The following is a 24,140-nucleotide window of genomic DNA, read 5'->3' as shown; positions in this document are numbered from 1 at the left end:
TGGATTTCCAGACGGATGTTTTAAAAATAACAAATGAAAATGCTAACTTTAAAAACATTGTTCAGTCTCGTGAGATGTTTTGGTGATCAAAAGTTTAGGATGATGGATAAATGTATGGGGTACATAACCATGACCTTGAATGCAACATTTAGTATAAGAATCTCATAGTTTATTATTGCCAAAAGATACAATATTAAGAGTGAAAGAATACATTTATTTTCCTTATATTTTTTGCATTTACCTCTGCCAGAACCTTTTCTTGAAGGTTCCTTAAGGCCATTTTGTTCCAGTCTCTGTCTGCACCCACTTGTACTGACTGTTGTTGGATATGGAAAATAGATAGTGCTTGGGACTATGACCAAGTATGGTTGCTATAATCTTCAAGATCCTTTAGGATCTACTACAACATAGCATAGTCCTCTAAGGAAGGAAGAAAATTAATGTTTCACTGGCAGGTGGTGTTTATTGTAAATTTTCTGCCCAGTAAATCATAGACAAAGTGATTCCTTATGCATCTCTTTTCCGTTCCTTCTGCTAAAGAAGAGTCTGTCAGGAATTACACAGTTCAACAAATCTTCTCAAACAACATGTTGCTTTTTTGCAGAGAACAGGGTAACAAGACTTTTTTTCTTATTCGTGTGTGCATACATGTCAGGTATAGTGGATTGTGTCAGCTTTATTGAAAGAAATCAAGAAGTGTCTTCAGGACTGTAGTTTCACACTCTATTGGGTACCTTCCTACTGTTTGCATAACTTTGACATAAACACAGCAATGGTGATAAACTGAGTTGGACCAGGAAATTCTTCTTTCTGAAATATAATTTGAGGAAAAATACTTGGTTTTCAAACAAGTTCCACACTGCAAGCCACCATCCGGCTGCACAAACCGTTGGAGGAGAGAATAAGTAGAAGAGAAAAACAAGTGGATGTTGCCCAACAAGTGTCTGTGACTCTTAAACCTACATATGTACGTGATAACCCCAGGTGTATTGGGATCAGGTGGAACGCGTTTTGTGACTCCTGTTTGATGGGGTTAGTGCGTGAGTCTGCAGTTCCTTTCAGCCCCTCAGCATGGAGCCACGGTCTCTGCGAACTAGGTGCAGCTACAGCTAAATGAGTCAATATTCATGTCACTTTATCAAACGGAGTCAATTTCATGTCACTTTAAAGTGCTTGGCTTGATAACTGGGGCGTCTGGGGACGGACCAGCACCCCCCGGAGATCCTCGGGGGGCGCCAAGCCCGCCCTTCCCGCTCGGCGCTGGCTCCTGGTGCCCTCACAGCAACGGGAAGTGCGGCTTCGCGCCCTGAAACCTCCTCTGCCCAGCCGCCGCCGCAGCCGGGACCCACACGAGCAGTCCCACGGCGACAGCATCACTTATGTCGGAGGAGACGGGTGAGCCGCCAAGGCCACCCAGCCCACGGCAGTGGCCCGGCGCAGGGCCGCACACGGCGCCTGCGGGGGGGCGCAGGCCGCTGTCCCGCCCGGCCCGCGCGCCCCGCTCCGAGCCGCCGCGCCGGGGCGCGCGCGCGGCCGGCGCGTTGCCCGGTAACGCGGCGGGGGCGGGCGCGCGCGTTGCCCGGAGACGGCGCTGCCCGGCTGCGGGCGCTGCGGGCGGACAGGTGAGGGGGGCGGGCCGGCAGCGCCGGCAGGGCCGGCAGGGCCGGGGGCTGCCCCCGCGGAGCCCCCGCTGCCCCGTCGAGCCGGGCGGGCAGGGCGGTGCGGGGGAGCTGCGGCGCAGCGTGGCGTTCCTTGCCCCGCGGGTGCGGCGCGGCCCGGGAGGTTGCGCGGGGCTCGGCCGCGCCGCCCTGCGCCCACCCGCGCTCCGCGGACGCGGCGGCCCCGGGGAGCTCTGGGGGCTGCAGACACCGCCCGCAGCATCCGGAATCCGTCTGACGGTATTGTCGGGATTTTGCACTGTTTTGGGGACTGTCCTACTCTGTGTGCGTCTCTTTACAGTGGTTGTGCGGAAACGCGAACTTAACATCGAGTAAAGGCGGAGGCAGCAATCTCTAAAAGAAGAAAGCAAACGCTTGCCCTCCGCAGGGAGGGAGAGCTTTGGGCTTGTTTATACTATAAATGCTTTTCCCAGCTGGGACGAGGGTGGGAGGGGGAAGCAAAATCAAGCTTCGAGAGTGAAAAAAAAAAAAAAAAAAAAAATCATTCAAGTTCAATAGCAAACTACAAGGAAAGTAAGCAAAGCTTATGAAAGTGAATTTAAGAGAGCAGACTCTGCAAATGAAGAAATAAGTTTAAGGGCTTTTTATTCTGTACAGTAAATTCTTCTAATATCTTAATAGATGTTGCTGTACATAGACATTGTCATGTAAAAATTTGAGAAACTGTTTGGGAAGGCTTGAAGATGGCAGGTATGAAATCAAAGTCTGTGAGAGATCTTTAATTACTTGTAATGCTGCAGTGACAAACCTAATCCTGGATTTTAGACTCGAGAAAGACCATACTGTTTTTAATAATGGGCTTAACAATGGAACGATATAGAAAATAAATACTTGGCAATGTCCTCTTTGAGTACTAAACCCTGTTGATTCAAGAGTCTCTTTCTGTTTGCCACGCACTTAGACTTTCAAAAATGTAGTGGGCTGGGAGGTTCATTGTATTTATTTCTAACTAATTTTAGAGGGTTTTTATAGGAGTATTGAACCTTCTGGTTTTGTAACTTGTTTAAAAATTTTGCCATGATATTATGCAGCTACTTGCTATTCATAAGAGTATAACGGGAAGAATTCTGGTAAGAAACACGTAACAGTAAAAAGTTCTTCAAACTTTAGTACAGTAATTTCTGGTAAGGCATATTTCCCACTTTTTAAAATAAGTTCAAGGTTCTAATCCTTGCACTTCCTAATTTTTTGTAGTCCTAAAGTAGGGAAAATACAGCTCTGTTGTGATGTTTCTTTCCTAATTACAGGCACAACTGTATAAGTTATTGAGACATTTTAAGATTTCTGTTAGAGAATAAGTGCCTTGCACAAATCAGTCTAGATGACTTTGTGATATCATTATTTATATTTTGCATTTCAAAACTGTTCAAAAGCTTCAGCTAAGACTGTAGTCATCTTTGAAAAATTGTTGTAACCCATATGGAGACATGGTGGTATAAAGAACTTGCAAAGGTAATATGGAGTATGCATGGAAGAATATAGATAATGCAAAAATTTTAAAATATCAGTAAGTTTTACTTACTGATTTTTTTTAATTCACTTATTAATTATTCTCCCTGATAAGATATCTACAGTCCTCCTCAATTTCAACATTCTCTATGTTCTATTATACCAAATCTTGGACTCTTTGAATAGCCTGGCTACTTAAAGGACCTGTAACACATGATAAACTTGTCATTTGGTCATCTACTATGAGGAAAAATCCCACATAGCAAGAAAAATGTAAGAAGGTCCTTGGTGAGTCCTAATGGTCCATTTACTTCAGTATTTTATTTTTAACAGTGGTAATAGGAGATTATCACTTAGGGAAAGCAGTATTTCCTCTTCTTGAAGTCTGTGAATTAAAGTTGATGTGACCAGTAAGAGTACATCACCAAGACCTGGTGGTGATGTTGTGTGACTGACATTATTTGTTTTATAAAGCAAAATATAGGCAGCACAAGAGGAGAAGTAAATATCAATATAATATTTGAATTACAGAAAGTGGCTACAAGAACTGTAAATTCCCCTGTAGGGTACAGGCGATTTGATGACATCCTATCACTCAGGCTAACCATTATTTATGGTAGCAGCTGAGCTGTACTATGGGCACTGGAGAAAGATAGAAGCTTTTATGGTAATCTTTTCCCCTATTGCATCCTATAAGCACACCTTGACTGTATCCACTGGGGCCGTTTATTCTTTATCCTGTTCTTTTATACCTAACTTCTGGCTGTCATCGGGGTATGTAGTTGTATCCCGTTCTGGTTTCCCAGAGAATCAAGGGAAGTCTTTCTGCAGTTAAAGAGTTTCTTATTTTGGGGTTTGTTGTGATGTTTGCTTTTTGAGGTTTCTTTTGTCTTTATGGATATTTGGGCACAAGTGGCTCTGAAGTGTCTGAACAAACCAGTTAAACTGACTGCTCTGAAAAAAATTCCTAGGGCAGAATATCTTATGTTTTAGTACATTGTATTGGAGATAAACTTTTAAAGAATTAACCTTTTTTTTAAAATAAAATAAATTTTTTATTGCCTACATTCAACTTTAACTAGTTCAAATTTGGAAAATTACTAAGTTGATATACAGCTGGATGTCATCCCTACTTTGGCTGTTCAACCTTTCTTATCTCAGCAAATCCATTAACAAATACAGTTGATTTTAAATATTACTTCATGTTTCACAGCTTGAAAGAATTTATTTTATTTAATTAAATTATTTTCCTACTTTCAGTTTATTTTCTTTGTGGTCTTTTTTGGGCTACAGATGCTGACATTCTTTTCTTCATAGAGAAATTTTTGGTACATGAGGGGGTGTTTATGTTATTATATCTGCCTTAGAAATTTACTTTATAGTAATTATTATTTAGTTTATATTTATCTTAACATCTAAATCAGCCAACTATAGTAATGAAAATATTTATAATATGTGCATTATAATTCCAGATGGGGACTTGCACTATTATAATTGAAATTTATTAGAATCTAATATGTCTCTGAAGAATATGTTACAATTAAATTATTTAGCTAGACATAGATAAAATCTTGCGATCATGATGCTAAAAAATACATGCAATATATTTCTTGGCATATGAACTGTTTGCTGACAGACGAAAAAAATCATCAAGTGGCCATGTGGAGTTAGCTATCTGCCAGGTTAAATCATAACTGGGGCACTTTAACATTGACTACATTCAAATTTTATACAAGTAGTGGTTATGGAACTGAGACAAGTATTTCAATATAGTTTTATGAATAAGATTGTAATTTTTCTCTGTAAATATACCATGTGTTCTTTTTGTCTTTTTTGGCCAAGGACACTATTGGAGATATTTATCTTTGTCATTTTTTATATATTCTTCACAGAATTAGAATGACATCTGCTAAGCCATAGTAAAAGTGGTACTATAAATATATATAAACTTCTTTTTCTTAAGAGATGTTAATATATTTTCTTGGAAAAAAACTATAAAGTCTCATGGAATTTATTTTTAAAATCCATTATAGAACATCCTTGAGAAGATACATGATCAAGTCCAATCCACTGCTATTGTTGGTAGCTAAAGCTTAATCTCCTCTTGTGAACTGATAAAGCTCAATCTTAAAAGTAGCTTGTGAGAAGGTTGTGTGAAAGTCTCAGCCCAATGTAAATCTGGTGGTGATGACAGTGTTGCACATCTGTTACTAGCAGCTTACTCTAATCACTGTGAGGTGGCCTGGTTGTTCTGTATGTTCTCCTGTCCTGATAAATCCATACAGCTTGTTGGGAAAGAGCAAGTTAGGGAAAAAATCAAAAAAGGACAACTATTTAGAGCCATGCTATGTTTGTGCCATTAGTGGCTTGCTAGGATTTGGGGAAGTCTAGGGAAATCTAATTGTTGTCTGACCTTGTATGATATAAGTTGCTGAGGTATAGATTTGCTGTGTCATTATCATATGATTGGTTCTTGCACAGCTTTACTCTAAACATTGTATTTTAGGATTTATTTTAGAATACTTGGCATCATTACATGCTTTGTGTTCTCAGTGTAAAGATTCTTAAAGTGCTAGTTAAGAAATAAAACGTGAGGATTTAACTGACTACTGTAGATGTTAGTGTAATGAATTTGCATGATGGCATATTAATTATGAAGTAATTAATTTATATACTTTTGTAATTAAATTAAATTTTAAAGTATTTTGTTCTTGGGTTATTTGTTGTGCATTTTTGTTATTCTTGTAATGAGTTTTCTGTCTTCAATGCAAAGTCCCAGCATGTTAATCTTGTGTTCAGTAGTTAAGACAGATAATTTTTAGAGTTATGATGGGACATATTATGAAATTATATCTATATGGATTGGCAGGAAGTTTTCTCATAGAATTGAGTACAGCAAAAATAAAAAATTCTGAGGTAAAAATTAAATTAATTGAAAATAATTCTTAATTTTGAAACATATATAATGCTACTGATTTATGGCAAGATTATATCAAACATGACTTTTTATAGAAGTTAAATGTCTAAATATTTCTGTATATAATAGTTAAGCAGAAACAGAAACAGTGGTTAAAGATGTGTTTGAAAAAAAAAGTTCATGGTTGGTTGTACATTGTTGGTACAGTATATCAACTTCAAATTATTAATTAACAGCAAATTTGGCAGTAATAGTGGAAGATCAAAATAGAGGTTTCTTACCTCTCATCAGTTTCTGAAAATCTTTATCCATAACTAAAGTGCATTGCTGACTTCTGATATTGCCAGATAACATGGGAGGATAGCATCAGTTTGCTCATTTTGACACAATATAGGACATTATTTTCAAATGTCATCTTTTATCCTATGTTTTTTATGTAAATTTTGCATGCATGTTGTATTAAGGTACGGTTTTTTTAATGTGTAGAGATTGAAGACATTATACTCTCCAGCATATTCTTCCAGATTCTTAAGGTCATGTCTTTTGTAAAAGGCAAGACAGTAAATAGCTTGCTTTCATAATAAACAGATATCAGCACTGGAATGTCCAGAAGATCAACTTTCATATTAAATATAAAGAGAAGATAACCGCTGTTTTTTTGTGTTTTTTTAAATTGTTTTTCTTTTTTAATGATTTTCTTTTGAGCGGTAGGGTGGTTGGTTGTATTTTGTTTCTTGTAATTCTTGAGCATTGTAGTGCTGAACTTGAACAACACATTGTGATGTTCATATGCTAAAGCATTATTATTTTCAACATCCCTTCCACCTTTTCCTTCTGACTATTTTATGTTTTGTGTATTTAGGCCTATTCAATATGAAGTGATCTAAAATTATAGTACTTAGGTCCAAAGGGAGGATTGTGAAATGTCTGCAGCTCAAGTTTGATCATAGAATCATAGCCTATGATTCTATGGTTTGAAGGGCTCTATAAGAATCATTGAGTCCAACATCCCACTCCTCACTAAACCACATGACTAAGAACATTGTCCAGATGCTCAGTGAAATCTGAATGGTTTTGTGTCATGAAAGCTTCAGGAGGAATCTGTCCCAGTGTCTGACCATCCTCTCAGTGAAGAACCTTTTCATAATGTCTTACCTGAACATATCCTGACACAGTTTCATGCCATTTTCTTGTGTCAGCTCAAGAATTAAACAATTGTTTCTGCATCAAATTAATAGGATGTTTTGTCTTCTTTTATTCCTTCTAGAATGTTGTAAACAAATTTATTGGGCATTATATTATATATAAGACTGTATATGTATTGAAGATGTCGCTTTTGGTCTGATCTATTATAGTACATTTTGCTGTCCTTAAACTGAGATCAAAGACCACTTAACTAGACGTAACAACTGGACTTTAGGTTAAGAGCATACTAAGTTACTTATAAAACAACTATTTAAGGGATCAAATACTTTGAGGTTTTTCATATTTTTATTATAATATTTAGTACACATCATTTTATTTATCCTATAAATCCACATTTTGTTATACCTGTATGTCATGGTTTAACCCCAACTAACAGCCAAGCTCCACTCACCTACTCAGCTACTCTCTCACTCCCTCACCAGCAGGACTGGGGAGAGTATCTGCAGGGTAAAAGCCAGAGAACTTGTGGGTTAAGATAAAGACAGTTTAATAGGGAAATGAAAAACCAATTACACAAGCAAAGTGAAACAAGGATTTCTTTCACTGCTTTGCATGGGCACGTAGGTGCTCTGCCATCTCCAGGAGAGCAGGGCCTCATCTGTGGTTACTTGGGAAGACAAACACCATCACTCTGAATGTTTCCTCCTGCTCCTCCTTCCCCTCACTTTATGTACTTGGCATGCTGTAGTTTGGCCTGGAATATCCCTTTGGTCAATTGGGGTGAGCTGTCCCAGCCTGAATTTCCTTACAGCTTCACATGCACTCCCAGAAAATGGCTTGGCTCTGTGTAATCTATATTAATTATAATCTCTGTGTTGTCAATTCTGTTCAGCACAAACCCAAAACACATCCCCAAACCAGCCACTGGGAAGATAATTAGCTCTATCCTAGCCAAAACCAGCTCACTGTAGTATAAAAGTTTTCTCAGCACTTGGAGATGAATGAGGAAATAGGCAAAAACATATAATTACCTCATAATACATTTGCAGTCTTTCTTATTATTTTCTCATGTATAATTTAACACCAAACTTCTTAATTTATTTACAGGTAATTGTAACAGATATTTTTAAGCAGTTTAAGTTCCCATCTGCTATCCTGAGAAGATTTTAATTCCTTCTATACTTTTGAGTTTAAGATATTTACCAGTTTATTGAAAGGAAGATAACGGTATCCATATCCATTTTAGCCCATACTTCCCTGATGATGCTGAAACTAAATGTGAGTCACAGTCTTTGTCTGTCTTGAGAGACTCATTGTTCTGACAGGTTGGTATTGAGACTAGAAAACTCAGATCACATAGATGGTAGAGCAGCTACAGGCTGTTGTAGTTTGACACTGGCCAAACTTCAGGCACCCACAAAAACCACTTGCTCACACTCCCCTGCCACAGCTGGGCAGAGGAGAGAAAAATTAATGAACTGTTCATGAGTTGAAATAAGGATTGAGAGGAAAAAAAAAAGTCCAAGAGCAAAACAGGCTCAACATAAAGGTACAAAGTTAATTTATTGCTAACTAAATCAGAGAAGGATAATGAGAAGTAAAATAAGCCCTTAAAAACATCCTTTCTTACCCCAGCCCCTTCCTCCTTCACACCAACAGTGCAAGGAGACAGGGCATGGAGGTTTGGTCAGTTCATCACCCGAGGTTTTCTTCCCCTGCACAGGGAGAGGAGTCCTCCCCCTGCTACACCATGGGGCCTCTCCCACAGGAGAGAGTTCTCCATGAACCTCTCCAGCCTGGGTCCACTCTCACGAACAGGAGTTCTCCAAAAACTGCTGCAGTGTGAGTCCCTCCCACGGGCACACAGGCGTCCTAAAGCTGCCGTGATGTGCGCCACTCTTCCGCAGGGTGCAGAGCTCCAAGGACAGGCTGCTCCAGCCTGTCCACAGGAACCCTCTCTCCACCAGATCACCACTGGATCACAGCCTCCTCCAGGCATCCACCCACTCCAGTGTGAGCAGCCCCCCACGGGCTGTGGGTGGATCTCTGCATCCCCCGTGGATCCGCAGGGGCTGCAGGGGCACAGCTGCTTCACCGTGGTCTCACCACAGCCTGCAGAGGAACCTCGGCTGCGGTGCCTGGAGCAGCTCCTCCCCTCCTTCTCCACTGACCTTGGTGTCTCTGTTGTTTCCCTCACATGTTCTCACCTCCTCCTCTTGTCTGACTAATAAAAAATGAGCACTCTGTTTTGATTTCCTTCATAAATATGTTATCACAGACGTGTTATCAACCCCTTTTTTTGACCAAGCCTTGGCCAGCAGCATGTCCATCTTCAGAGCCATCAGGGATTGGCTCTGCCAGGCATGATGGAAGCTTCCAGCAGCTTCTCACAGGAGCTGCCTCTGTGGCCCCCTAACTACCAAAAACCAGAGGGTGCAAAACCAATACACAGGCATAAAAAAGAAACAATTTTCTATAGATGGTGGAAAGTACAGCTACAGGCATAAAAGAGAAACAAGTTTGATACTATTGAACTACTTGTAATTCATTGATCAATATTCTTAGCGATACTATGTGCCCTTATAAAAAAGACAGATAAACCCAGAAAGCAAAGACTTTCCTTAATGGGCAAGTATTAATTTACTTGAAACCATGATTTTCATGTGTAACAAGCAGTAATAATGTGGATATGTTTTAACAATTTGAAAAATTTTTGTTCACAGAAGTGGTACATCAGTAATGTTTTTCTTGTTTGCTCATAGACCATGGTTATGGTCAGAGATTTCTTCAGCACTGTCATTTGAGGTGACTGAATTAGTGCTATATTTCTCATACAATTTATGAGACCATGCAATTCTGTGCACTTTGTATAAGTAATGTTTGAGCTGAAATCTCAAAGGGCAAGTAATTTGAAAAATTTCAACAATATTGTAGAAAGTTCTATATATTCTTGTGTCTGTATCAATTTACATGGATGACTGCATAACTACAAAAAAACTGATAATCTTGGAATGCTACTTCCTATTACTGGATGTCTTGATTTAAATATTTATGGTTCTGTGCATGTGGTTTGTATTTTTAGTTTGTTTTCTTTTTTTCTCCTTGGTTGTCAGAATTTCTGAGTAAGAGGTTGTGAACCAAAAATATTGCTGTTTTTCTTTATTCCCCTGGAGAATGTCACCTGCCTATACAGTACCCTTAATGGAAATGACATATTTTGGGGTAGGACAGATAATGACACAGAATTGCTCTGTGGAAATGATAAGTAATGTTGACCAGTTAGTAGTTCGAGCTACTTTTCCTACTTTGCTTTGTTTATTTCTTGATTAAACAATAGACTTCCCTGTTTAGTTTTTACATTTATTATATTACAAACTGTGGGAAACAGCTTGTTAAGTCAGTATAGGAAGACAGAGATTGTCTGGATCCTAGCTATCTTAAGAAACTGGGGTTTTTTTAGGTCTGCACAATCTCTGTTGAGGATCTGATAGTTGCTGTAACCATGCAGTTAGGAAGATTTGTATTATGTCTTCTAAACAGCACAGCTGAAGAAATATATTGTTGCAGTACTGAAATGTGGTAGTACAGCTTTTATTCCTTTTTACCTTTCATTTTTACTGGCATAATGCACTGTGAAATCGACTGTGAAACTTAGAAGCATACCAGAAAAGGATGCTACCTGCAGAAGGGATAAATGCTGTCAGATATGTGAAACTCTTCTGAGGAAAAGAAGCAGATCCATTCCGATGAATTAATTAAATTAAGCTTTTTACATTTTTCAGCTAACACCGATGGCTGCAGCTGAGCCCTTTAGGCTCTGCTGGCTGTGAACAATGGAGTAGCAGATTTTTTTTTCCTCTTTAAAAAAAAAAGTTAAACCAATGCTTGGTATTTGTGATAATTTTGGCCCCTCCTACTGTGCCAATTGAAGCCACTCCCTACATAACCAAAACAAATCATTCCCCATGATTCTGAGGGTATTTTACATTTCAGTACAAGCTTTTGTGCACTGAACTGCATTTTGTAGATAGTACATTTTTAAAAATGAAAGTAAATTTTTAGGAGACAGATAAGAATGACTCAAACAGCACCTCATTTTCGGAGCTCAGAAGCACAGCAAAATCAATCTTGAAGCACTAACCTCTTCAATTTTAAATACTGGAATATATACGCTAATAATTGCTTTAGTATTGGATTCTGTTTTCCATTAGAAAATTCAATAGGTAGAACATCTAAATTGCTGTTAAAAGTATTTCAGATTACATATTTATGAATTTAAAACTTATTAATCTCAAATCATACCATAGACTTCAGATCTGATCTTTGAGTAGCTTGTTGTGGTGTTGAGTAAATTTTAGCACAGGATTTATTGTATTTACATGTCTTCAGGTTCTGTATTTTTTTTTCAACTTTCATGGCTTGGATGACTTATATTTCCCACTGGTTTGATGAAGATGATTGGTATGAAGGACAAGAAAGAGTAAGAATTGTTTAAAGTAATATTTTTCTCTTTTACTATTTTTATATTTTTCTTCTTTAAACTGCTCTTTATTATTATATTGATAGTATCAAAAGTAGTATTTCTCTAGTGGCATAGGAAGAGATTTTTAGTAGTTTTAGTGAGGTCTTGAATCATAAATAAAGCATATCCAAAATGAGTTCTTTGAAAATTAATGTTGCTAGCTGGATAATAGGTACTGGAAGTGTAACAACCACCTACTTGCATTTCTTAGGTTGCATAATTTAACAGGTAGTAATTTTTTAATATGCAATGAGATGGAAAGCAAACATTTCATTTTGTTGTATTAGAAGGAATTAATATACTGTGCATGAAGTAAAATAAATAGTTACAGTTAGTAATAGGGTAAACCAAAAATATTTGGGAGTGGTTGAATTCACCTAGGGTCATTTCCAAGTTGTATCTTAGATAGCTTTATGTTTTTATTAACATTTTTCTGAGGAGGAGTTGTTACTATAGCAACATTTGCAAGATAACTTGGATTTATTTTTAGCATTTATTATCTGCATGTCTACAGCTGCTTTCATAGATTTTTGGTGGGAAATGAATATAAGTCACATTTCTTTCGGTTTATTAAGCTCATTTATGGTACCTTGTATTTCTGTGATTTCTTTTTCTTGTTTTCAGAGTATATGGTCAGCTAATGAATTAGAATGCAGGAGATGCTAGTGAGAGCAGCTGCTTTCATTTTATTATTGTGTATTACTTGATAATGCCAGCTATATGCTCATAAGTATAAAAAAACTGCCAGGTATTAATACTGTTCCACTGTTCTCATTTTACATGTCACTCATGATATGGATACTTAGATGTAGAATCACCTTTTAATAGCTGTCATCAGGGATTCAGATGTGAGATGTGTCAAGAGATAACTTTATCTGAAATCAGAACAGTCTTGGCAATTTGCCAGCAGAAAAGCAATCTTCTGGTGATTGTTGTAGCTCTGGATTGGAAGATGAGAGTAGAATCTTATGCAGACTCTTAGATGCTTCATACTGTGATCACACATGGTACTATATATATCTGCCTCTATGTATTGCACACATTATCTGCAAACTATGATTAAGCAGTACTCCACAGATAATTGCTTTGTTATCACTGCTAGATGGTTTCATATTGATTAGGTGTGTAGTCTAACATTGCTGGTGATTTATTGTTAAAAAATATCAGTATTTCTCCATGCTTGCAGAAGTGTATGGCTAGTATGGCTTTTTAGATTATCTTGTTAAGGTGGCACAATAAAGGGTATTCTAGTTAAATGTACAAGTAGTATAGTCAAGACAGTCAAAATCACTACTTTGTGATTTTGTTACAATGTTACAATTTTTAAAATGTTATTGCCTTATGTTTTCTAAGCAAAGTATCTATCTTGGATTAATATATTTGGGGTTTGAGTGTTGGTTTCTGAAAAACAGTCTCAGGCTGTGATTTCAAGTTTCAAACTTTAAGGAAAGGTTCAAAACTTCTGCCTTGTGGAGCCAGAGATCCTGTGGTTAAATCAGTTCTGGTAGTGATTTGAGTCCAAATTTATTGTGGAGATCTAAAATGGCTGTGAACACTAGTAGAACATTTGTTCATTTCAAATTATCTTTTTTTATCATATTATTTTCCTGGTCAGTGTCTGGATAAGTGAATGCACATTTTGAATGCTTGCTACGTTGTCATAGGTTAGGAAATGTCACCTGCAAATTCTGGTTGCAAGAGTCTAGCCAAAGCTTCAGGTATTTTTGAGGAATCTTGTTGAAATTCAAAGCCTTGTCCAAGGCACCCTCTTCCTGACTATGGTTAGCTTTTTGGTTATCTGGGAGCTATACACGGCCTGTGTGTCATGAATTGTATACAAAATTAGAAAAAACTTTTCCAGTTTTTGCAAACTGTCTATACTGCTTAATGGTAAGCCAGCAACTAGCCTGGCACTTTAATAAGTAGTAGGCTACCTTAGTAGAATTCTCCTGGAAAGTATGAAGAACTTCACTTCTGTAGACAAGTACATGTGGAAACCTACATAATTATTCTACATTGTTCTACATTGTGACTGTCGCTACTAATATAGGCAGGCTTCCTTCATCTTTTGCCCAGAAGCAGTTGCTTGAGTAGAGTGTGCCTCAGACTATTCAGAGACCTGCATTAATAACTGCAGCTTAGTAAGCCACATCAAAACTGCAAATTGGTTAGCATTTTGAAGTATTCCAAAGCAGGCAGAACTTTTCTTTGTTTTGTCAAAATTTTCATATTGTAAGTTATCTATTGGCTTTGAAGCTGTATATATATCAGAGTATTTCCATATATACCAGAATATTCCAATTACCCTTGTTTCATGGGTCAGGAAGAATTAATGAGAATTTTATTTCCTAACATGGCTATAATGTGCTTGGTGTTTCCCAGCTACACTGGAAAAACACCAGTGCTAATTATGTTTGTGTTTTTACGTGTGCCTAAGTGCTGTTGAGGCAGACATTATCAGTCAGAAGTCATTTTTTGCTCTGTCTTGCAGATGTGCCAACATTTCTTCATAAGTTTGAAAGACCTTCATGCTTTTAGCAAGATAAAATGATTGTCCATTATCTGGTGCTTTTAACCGGTCCCACTGGATAGGGTAATGAATTTGAAACTGTGTTTCACAGGTGACATTTTCATCTCCAGTGGCTTTCCTCCCAAAGATGGGTAAATATACCCAATGTTTTTAAGGAGAAATAATATGATATAATATCTTTATATCACTGAAGAGCTTACTAATTATTATGTTATCATTAATTTGCTGACAAAAATATTGGTGCCTTGGGACAGTAGTCTGGATGAGATATAACAGTTTTATATACCAAACATACAGGAGTGACAGCAAACTTTCCACATAAGAAAAGAGACAAACCTAATGGAAAATAACAGAGGACACTAGCACTTTACTGCTTGTAGCTGTTAAGAAACTACACTTTGTATACACAGAAGCATATTGATTGATATAAGGCTACTCTATATCCACTTTTGTATGCATGCCATATTGCATATTTGGATAGGTCATGCACCATATGGACCACAATCAAAGCACATGTGAGCAGCTGTTGTTGTTTGTGCTTGATGGTTAGACATTTATAGATACTGATAACATTCAAGCAAACTGTATTGATAATGAAAGTGTTAAGTGATGGGTTTAAAGAGCTATTATTATTCTTTATCATAGTGCAATTGGGAAATACAGCGAGCAATGAAATACAGTCAGTAGCTGAAGCAGAGAAAAAGAAGTTACATTAAAATTAAAATGGTGCCTGTTAAAGAGCTGTAGTTGCCAGGCTACTGGCACTGCAGTTTTGTGTGTGGTGTGACACAACACTCAGTCTTTTCTCCTGCATCCTGTAGTAACTGCATTATTCTGTGAACATCAAGGTTTAGTTCCTCCATATGTCAGGAAAAGTGATTTCATTCTACAATGAGAGCAGTATTTTCCATTTTTGGGACCAGCAGGGTATTGGAATGAACATGGAAATTCTAAAGTGCTTTGTAAAAAATTATACCTATGCTAAGGTAGGGATTATTAGGCATTTATCTTTAAGTTATTGATATAAAGGCATGGTATGTATCTAGTCAATTCAGTTGTTATTTTTAAATAATATTTATGATATACCAAATTTCTGTTTAATGTGGTTGGTTGTTGGGTTTTTTCCCTATATTAAGCAACAAGGAAGGACCTAGAATGTTGCTACTTCTGCCAATTGAAATGAAAGGGTTTTGTTGTCCTCCCTCTTTCTTTCATCTCCTTGGAAACTGCGAGCACACACTGCTAGCTTTCCCAGTATAGTATACGTTTTTTACATGCACAGGGTTTTTTTTCACTGTATACTTAAGAGTCAAATATTATTACTTGTACATCCCTTATTTAAAAAAAAAAAAAAAAACAAAAAAAAAAACTTTTTACAATGTATAAAAAAATCTCCATTGTATAAAAATGCACCATGTGGGAAATCATACATATTTTCAGTTATGATGCATTTCTATTTTTTTGTCACTTTACTCAGGCTGTTCTGATGAATACATCTTTCTCTTTTATACTCTGCTTACTCTGTTAATTATGCTTAGCAGAAATCTATAATGTTTGAAAAGATGTGCAATAAATTGCTTTAAGACATTATACCTATGAGCGAGCAAGTCAGTATTCCATACAACTGTCATTTCTTCTTCTAGATACTGAATTTAAAGGCAAATGCTTCCTCTTGTAAAATGGTATATCATTACAAAGAGCAGGAAATTATAACAAGTTTTAAAAAAATATTAATAAAATGCAAATTCTTTTCTGTAAGAAAGCTCAGTATATTTTATTTATGTAACTTTTTTACATATACTTAAATAGGAAAAATCTAGTCAGAAGTTTAAGAATACTTATTAAGCATGAATTCTTAACTCAGTGAAATAATGCTATATTACAAAGCAATATTTTTCATCTAAAATAGAAAAATTTCATCTATTAGCAGCATTTTTATAGAGATTACTGCAGAATCCAACAAATCTGTTGTTACTCTGAAAGAAAAATCTGTAGAATTCTGTTTTAGCATCTGTAAGAGATCCTAGCTTTACAATTAATTTTCCATGTAATCAAACTGAAAATTAAACAAGACTTAAATAATTTTTTCTTACAGATTAAAACTTCATCAAAGCAAGAATTCTTAGCTCCCATATGAAAATGTAAGGAAGAGTATCTGTACTAAGTGAGAAAAATATTTTATTATTATGAAGTAAAGGCTTGTGTATTCTTCAGTTCTATATAGTTGTTGACTTTTTATCAATCTCACATGATGGTTTTCAGGTGGTAAACCTGCAGACGAAACCTATGATAAATATTACAGCTAATTCTCTCCTTCACCATGGCTTTTTTTTTTCCCAGTTCCTTATCAGTTTGCTGGCACACCTAGAGTTTTAACCATTGTTTTCCCTGGAATCAAGAGCAAAACCCAAAATGTCTAGTTCCAGGTATTCTGTGCTTTCCTAAAATAGTTATCTAATCACCTGGAGGACTTTAATTTCAGTAAAAGTGGTTGTTAATGGTGCCAGTTATTTTTTCATGGGAACTAGAAGAAGTCTGTTCTGAATGTCCCAAATCAAATTATTTCTCTGCATATACGATTTACACTTTAATTGCATGGAAAGGACCTCTGGAATTCGTAATTTTACTGAACAGTAAAAGAACAGTAGAAATTTACAGGCTATTTTTGCCACTTGATGATGTTGATTCTTTAAATAATTAGATAAATTTGTCTCCAAGGAACTCGTATCATTTAGAACAGGGGATGGATTGCAAGGAAGCTGCAAGATTATGTAATTTGTAGAAATGTTCTCTCTGGAATCTCTAATTTGCTGCAGAAGTCAGAAAAATAAATATTATTGACAGAAAGGAAATCTAATAGCCAAAGCTCTAGTCTGCAACAAAACTATGTCTTGTAACTTGATTTTCTGTATATTTCTGTTCTGCTATTGCAGTCTCTTATACTGAAATTTTCAAAGGTTACATGTGAACATTTCATTTCCTTCAGTTGTTTGGTACTCAGAATGCTTAAGTACTTTAACTAAGGTCAGTGATATCTTTGAGATGATCAGTCTCAAACATTCAACTGATCCTGATCTTCTGCTAAAGAAGCCCCCAAAATAAGTCACTCTCAATTATTTTCTTTTTCTTTCACACTTTCCAAAGTGAGAGAAACATGATGTTATGGAATTTGCTACCTATAATTATTCATTACTGTTTACCTGCCAAGCAGATACACCAAACAGAGGAGAAAAATTAAAAATAAAATTAATAATTCAACTTTTTTTATCCCTAATATAAATGCACTAAAATAAAATTTTGATAGTATTTAGGCAACCAGTTTTTAGTTGATAGTGACCAATAGGTTCCTTTGGGTACTGTAGATCAATACTGCAACACCTGTATAAAGTTGTTCTCTGTGTGCCTTAATGCTACTGTCATCCAGAATAATATTTCCCCCTCTATACATTTCACATCAAGTAGGTCAAGAATGGGCTACAGCAACATATCTGTGCTAAACTGTTACCCAGCAATGCATTGAATAACCAACCCTTGTCCTTTATCAACAGTTGCTCCCTCAGAATGCTTGATTGCTTTTGAAGTCTTATTTCTCATTAATTCCCTTTCCTTTTTGCAGCATGAAATGGTACCTAACAGTTCGTAAACTTAGCTCTCCTTCTCTTTCAAGGTTATAGTCTTAGCTCTTTGACCTAAAGATGCCAGATGTCATCCTCCATATTCCATGTAATATTTTTCCACCTAATGTCCCTCAGTCTGTTAATCTGTCCACAGCATAAATGTGACCCTGAGATATTCTGTTACTAGGTAATATGTTGACATTATCCGGAATGAAATGAGGGCTAGCAAAGCATTTCTTCCATTTTTATGTTGAAGTCAAGTTTTCTCACTCTGAGCACAGCTGGTACTGTGAGACTCGTTCTGGACAGAGAAAGCATAGTTTGCTGTTCAGTAATGTTACCCTAAGCTTTGCTTTTGATTTTTCACAGCTCACTTCAATGTTTTTTGTTTAATAGTAATTATTAAAATTTAGAAAGCTTCTCCAGAAAGGATGATAGTAAGGAGGATAATATGATAAAGAGTTGTTCTATGCAAGTGTTTTGAAGACCATTCTACATGTCAGTTTTACTTAAAACTGTTAGGATATGGTTTTTCTGGCTGTCAGTTGGAGATGAATGGGAGAGCAGAGGAGGCATTAAACTGTAATAGAGAAAGTATTGAACCAGACCACAGAAGAAAATAGACATGATGAACAGTTTCAGCTAGCACAAATCAAGAACTATTCAAGTTTTTATGGGTGGGATCTCCCACCCCCCTTTTCTTCCAACTGGATTGTTGTGTATGGTATGAGGCACCCTTTCTTGTGTGGCACTGAAGCCTCTGAACATCTGCTGGTATTTATATTGGATACATTCATTTGTGTCTCAGGCAAGTCATATTTTTAAAGTAGACATTTATAAATAATTTATGGGAACAAAAATGTATTAGTCGATTCTTTAATATTCTGTCATCTTGGAGTCTAATGAATTTCTGTTTTAAAGGCAAAAATGTCACATGTGAAACAAGTGGGACTTTTAGCTGCTGGATGTCAGCCATGGAACAAGGATATATGTGCTGCTAGTGGGGACAGATTTGCCTACTGTGCTACCCTTGCTGTTTATATTTATCAGGTAAGATTACTCTTGTTTATCAGATTAGTTACACTTTTACATTGTTGTTGATGTCACTTTGAATCACTTTCCACAAATGTTTCTGCAATGCTTTTGCAAATATGGTTGCTGCTGAGATACCCTTGAAGTTCTATGTGCCAAGAATTATTTTTAGAAGACAGGCTTACAGTGCAGCAAACATTTGAGATGAGTGAAGTTCAGTGATAGAAGATTGGCTTCTGAGGGAGAAATGAATTCCACAATTACATTTGAAGCTGTAGTATAAAACAGTCTTTTGCACGGTGGATTAAAATGGTTCAAAGTTGTGCATTCAGTGACTCACCTTTATTTAATTTGGACCACAAACACCTCAGCACTGTGATCCTCTGAAGTTTGCAGTTGTACATCAACACCTAACTAAAAACCAGAAATGCTGTGACATAGAGTTTTCCGATTGAGACATGTGAGGAAATAAAGGATGTACTTACTTTAATTTTAAGAGTTATACAGGTAGTAGGATTAAAATGTATCATGTTTGGGCATTTTTTTAATATATGTTTTTAACTGTACTAAGTAATTTTAAAAATTAGAAGGATTTCAAACTCATTTTTATATTCTTTCCTGTTTACTCCCTTGGAGATTACTAAATGATTGTTACCATGCCTATAAATAAAGCATTTTAGCATTGTTTGAGTACACTTCTAAATGAAATATAATAATTTATAAGTGGCAGGAAGAGAGACATACAACTGTTCTTTGGATATCAGGCAACCTTTCTTTCCAAGTGAAATGTATGAGAATTTATTTTATTGAGATGTGAGGTACTGGCAATAGTTAAACACACTATAAATTAATCCATAAGTCTAATGCTGTTATATGAAGTATTCTTCAACCCAGAGTTATATAAAGGAATTTTTCAAAAAATGTATTTCTAAAATGGATTTTACTATTTGTTTAGCTGGATCACCGATACAATGAATTCAAGCTCCATGCCATTATGTCTGAGCACAAGAAGACAATCACAGCCATATCTTGGTGTCCCCACAACCCTGACGTGTTTGCAAGTGCCAGTGCAGATAGTTTAGTGATCATTTGGAATGTGAATGAACAGAAAGTTGTGGCCAAGCTGGACAATACAAAAGGTATTTTAGACATGGAGATATGTTTTATCCATACAGCTTGATCCATGGGTATGACAAATACTTGTAAACTCTGTAGTTGGTAGGTTGGCGTTTAACAATTGCCTAACACAATAATAATTGCCCAACACAATCTGACAGTATTCTTGTCAGATTTGTTGCAGTTCATTCTAGAAAATAATGATAGTGTGTTTGAGTAAATTGCCTTCAACCATCTTGTATTTGATAAAAACATTATTCTTTTTCTCTGAAGAACTTAACCAGTTCAAGAACTAACATTGCTAGTGATTTCTTATGGAGCAGGAGAGAAAAAAAATCCTAAACCCAACATTATTTTCATTATAAACAATTGAATTTTAAAATAATAAATTTTGCAACGACTTTAGCTAAGTGAATGCAAATAGAAGGTAACCTTTAACAGATTCAAATATAAATCATCAGTGAATTTTATCAACAGCTTTTTTTTTAAATACTCTAATCCTTGGCTACCTGAATTTTGTCTCAGGCCTTGAAATTGCTGGAGATTGTATTACAAATCTAAGGGGTTAAACATCTGTGTTATAGTTATATTTCCATGCCCAGTTCTGATTTATTCCATTTAGTCAAAACCAGGACCTGTATTTTTGTTCTTACAATCTCATCAAGTGTCCTTGACTCCTGCATTTTCATTCTTGAAAAGTGGTTGCAAACCAAGAACAGTTAGAATCTCAGGATCTAATAAGCTATTTTGGGACTCCCTACTCTGTTCTCTCCAGAGCATTTAGGGATACCTCTGGAAATCTTTTATATCTTGCAAATCATGCAAAAGAAAACTCCACAGTGATTTAATCTATTCCAAAATAAATAGTGTATCAGCTTATGCATAAATAGAAATGCTGGTCCTTATTTTTCAATACATGGCTTGTTTAAAAATCTACTTTAACCAATGACTACACGTGAATAAATGTTACTACTATTTTAATATTTTTAGAAACTAAATTAAGATAATATGTTTAAACCTTCTATTGCTTTCTCTTTTAGTCCCTTTTACACTGCCATATAAAAGCGTCTGAATACAGTTTTAAGTTTTCAGCTTGAGGAATTTGTCTTACTGTCATTTATTCCTTCAGGCACACATTATTAAGTTATAAGGATTATGAGGGTTGGAGACATTAAGATCAAAACTGTTAAATGGAACTGCCTATGGTTAGGTATTAGACAACAGAATTAAAACTATCATCTATCCAGAAGAAAGCCATCAAGAGTTTCCTTTTACTACAGAACTAGCTTTCAAATATTTCACAAATATCTGCTTCTCTTATATTTACCTCTAAATTTCATTGTATTTTGATAAAATAGGCATTTTGAAATTCTCAGTATTTTATTATTTATTACTATCTTAGTAGTAAATAACTTACAGCAAAATATAGTAGTGAATGAAATTCTGAATGAATGAAAGTATTGTTTGCAGGATCAGGCTTATCCTCTTTCAAATATGTGATTCTCTTTGGCACTGATGGAGTTTATATATCATGAAATATGGCCCATCAAAGTAGCATAAAAGTCATTTAAGAAATTATTTTACTTCCTGCCTCTGAAAGTCTAGTTTACTTTTACACTGTAAGATGTTCACACACTTCCCTAAGTTTCAATCTAGCAATTTCTATGTAGAAAAATTATTTCTATTGTTTTTTCAAGACAATTGCTGATACTGGGTCAAGGAATACTACACTGAATTTTGTGTCCTGGTTCTTATAAAGTTTACCTGTATGTTTCAGGAATTCCTGCATCCCTTGGCTGGTGCTGGAGTGCAGGTGATGCAGTTGCATTTGTGTCCCACAGAGGTCCACTGTACATTTGGACTATCTCAGGACCTGACAGCGGGGTAACTGTGCATAGGGAAGCGCATAGTTTCTTGTCAGATATCAGTCTGTTTAGATGGCATCCAAAGAAAAAAGGAAAGGTAGTATTTGGACATACTGATGGAAGCCTATCTATTTTTCAACCAGGTAAAAACTCATATGAAAAAATATGTAGTTTTATATATATATATCGCTTGTTTCTCCATATGCATGTAATTCTTCACTTTTTAAAATTAGATTCCATGACGTAGGTACATACATAACATTTGTTCTTGATTCATAATATTCATATTCCTTCTATATCACAAAAATATGTTTTCTTACATAAAGAATTCAGAGCATTTTCTTTGTCTCCTGCCTTGTGTGACCAAGATAAGTCTGCATTTTTTTTCACAACTGCAGTAAACACTTTTTTTTGCAAATGGTCACAGCCATGATCTTCTACTGAACTATATTTTCCTGCAAGTGTATTTCTCTGAATGGAAAGACTTGGAGACTTGTTTACTTTCCTACTTTTGCATTTGTTCTTGAGTCCTCTGTTTCATATTCTAGAATCCTCTGCAATTTTATAGGTAGAATTTCATGTCATACTTAATATTATCTTCATGGTGTTCTGTACTATCAAAGGATAGATGGGAAAATATTTATCTCTTTTTGCCTGAAATCCACCACACACATTTGTGCATACTTTATAAATAGTCCAGTTCTCTTCTAAGAAGGTGTCATGTTGATAAGCTCATTTGAAGGTAAAATTTCACTTGTTTTCACAGTTTTCTTCAAAGACAGATATCTGTATTAGGTTGACTATTTGAATTTTTTCCTGACTGTTTCTTCCTTAAATAAAAACTGATTTTCAATTTTGTGAGAAATACTGTTCTTTAAATAATGTGTTAATTTTACATAGAGTTGTTTCCCAACAGCCATTCAAAATTTGTTTTCCTTCAATTTACTCTACTAAACTGTCACACAGGATGTCACAGAGAACAGATTCCCTTGCCTCTTGCTGACTGAATTAGCACTGACATTGGGAAAAGGAAATCAATTTTTATATGATAACATCTAAGTATTTATCAGACTGATACTTTTCATGAAGTCTGTCTCAAATGATTTCAATGTGAAAGCAGAAATAATAGGAAAAATATTTAGAATATCAGAATTATGTTCTGCAAATGAAAACAGAATATAGGGTAAAAAATCTAGGCAGTGGCAGTTTTGTGTGGACCACAATTCAAGTTGCTGTAAAAAAATTGTTTAAGGAAAATTATATATTAGTGTTGGGGATAAAACTATTTGCATCAACTCAAAATTTAGATCTGACTATCACAGGAATGCTGCCTTTCTCTGTAATTAGGATAATTTTCTTTATTGTTGTAATATTATATATCTTTATTTAAATAATTTTAAAATTTTAAAAAATATATAAGTTGTTTCCTTTTCTCAGCATGCATAAGATTCTTCATTTCCAACAGAGAAATAAAATTTAAAAGTTTATATGCAGCTGCATCAAAATCTTCTGCATAAGTAGCGGACTACACAATGTTTGTTTTAATTGTTGTTACCTACTTAGTTTTCTCTCCCATGGCTGTATTTTCTTTCTTATTAACTCTAGACTATGATTAATGTATCAGAACATTTAGTGTAGAGAAAATATATGTGGGAATATAAGTTTAATACACAATTCTTAGGGATGTTCAATGCAGTCATATGGAGCCAAATGTTTTCCCTTTCGTTTGTTCCCAAAATAAGCACAGCTTACTTATATGACCTGTGACTCAGTTGCATGATTCATACTGTTCATGTCTTCTTTTAAAAGAAAACAAAATTTGGGTTTTCATGAGGTTTGCTTTTAGACTCTTTTTTTGAAACAGAGGTAAAACTGATGGCTGCTAGATAGATACTCTCTTATACTCTCTCACCAGGTGGTTGTGCTTTTTTAGGGCTGAAGTGTTTGACAATGGATGGCTTCAGTCACTCGAGGACTTTTTGCTTTAGCTCTTGTCTAGCTAACTGAAAAATTACAATACTGCTTTGTTGTCTGTTCTTGTTTTTCATTTCAGTGTTGATTTGCAGTAAAACAAAAAGGTGACCTGTAATGTAAGCAGGGGACATGGTTTAAAAAAAGCAGGAGTTCTCAAATTTTTGTCAAATTAAAGAAATTGCTTTTATTCCCAGTGCTTCAGAAGAGTGAAAAAAATGGAATCAAAAAATTGGCTTATGATGTTACTTGTTGTGCAGCCTTAAATTATTTCTCCCATTTCTGGTGCCTGATTT

The 24,140-nt window shown here is 35.9% G+C and overlaps 1 protein-coding gene across 7 annotated transcripts in view; it reads left to right on the top strand.

The window, feature by feature from the left end:
- The first annotated feature begins 1,286 nt into the window (after nt 1–1,286).
- The window catches only part of WDR17 (WD repeat domain 17), a 56,716-nt gene continuing 33,862 nt past the window's right edge, over nt 1,287–24,140 (top strand). Inside the window, exons 1-4 of one of the 7 annotated variants that reach the window (XM_021550620.3) lie at nt 1,287–1,395; nt 18,782–18,910; nt 19,848–20,031; nt 21,786–22,016. In XM_021550620.3, coding sequence (XP_021406295.2) covers nt 18,788–18,910; nt 19,848–20,031; nt 21,786–22,016 — 538 coding nt within the window. In that variant the 5' untranslated portion in view covers nt 1,287–1,395; nt 18,782–18,787. Of the gene's footprint in view, nt 1,396–1,545; nt 1,623–1,826; nt 1,899–9,260; nt 11,672–18,781; nt 18,911–19,847; nt 20,032–21,785; nt 22,017–24,140 lie in introns of those variants that run through there. The other 6 variants (XM_021550329.2, XM_021550397.2, XM_021550163.2 and 3 more) reach the window with 6 other exon arrangements.

The sequence above is a fragment of the Lonchura striata genome, chromosome 4 (assembly GCF_046129695.1).
Source record: "Lonchura striata isolate bLonStr1 chromosome 4, bLonStr1.mat, whole genome shotgun sequence".
Lineage (NCBI taxonomy): Eukaryota > Metazoa > Chordata > Aves > Passeriformes > Estrildidae > Lonchura > Lonchura striata.
This window is presented reverse-complemented; position numbering and strand designations above follow the sequence as displayed.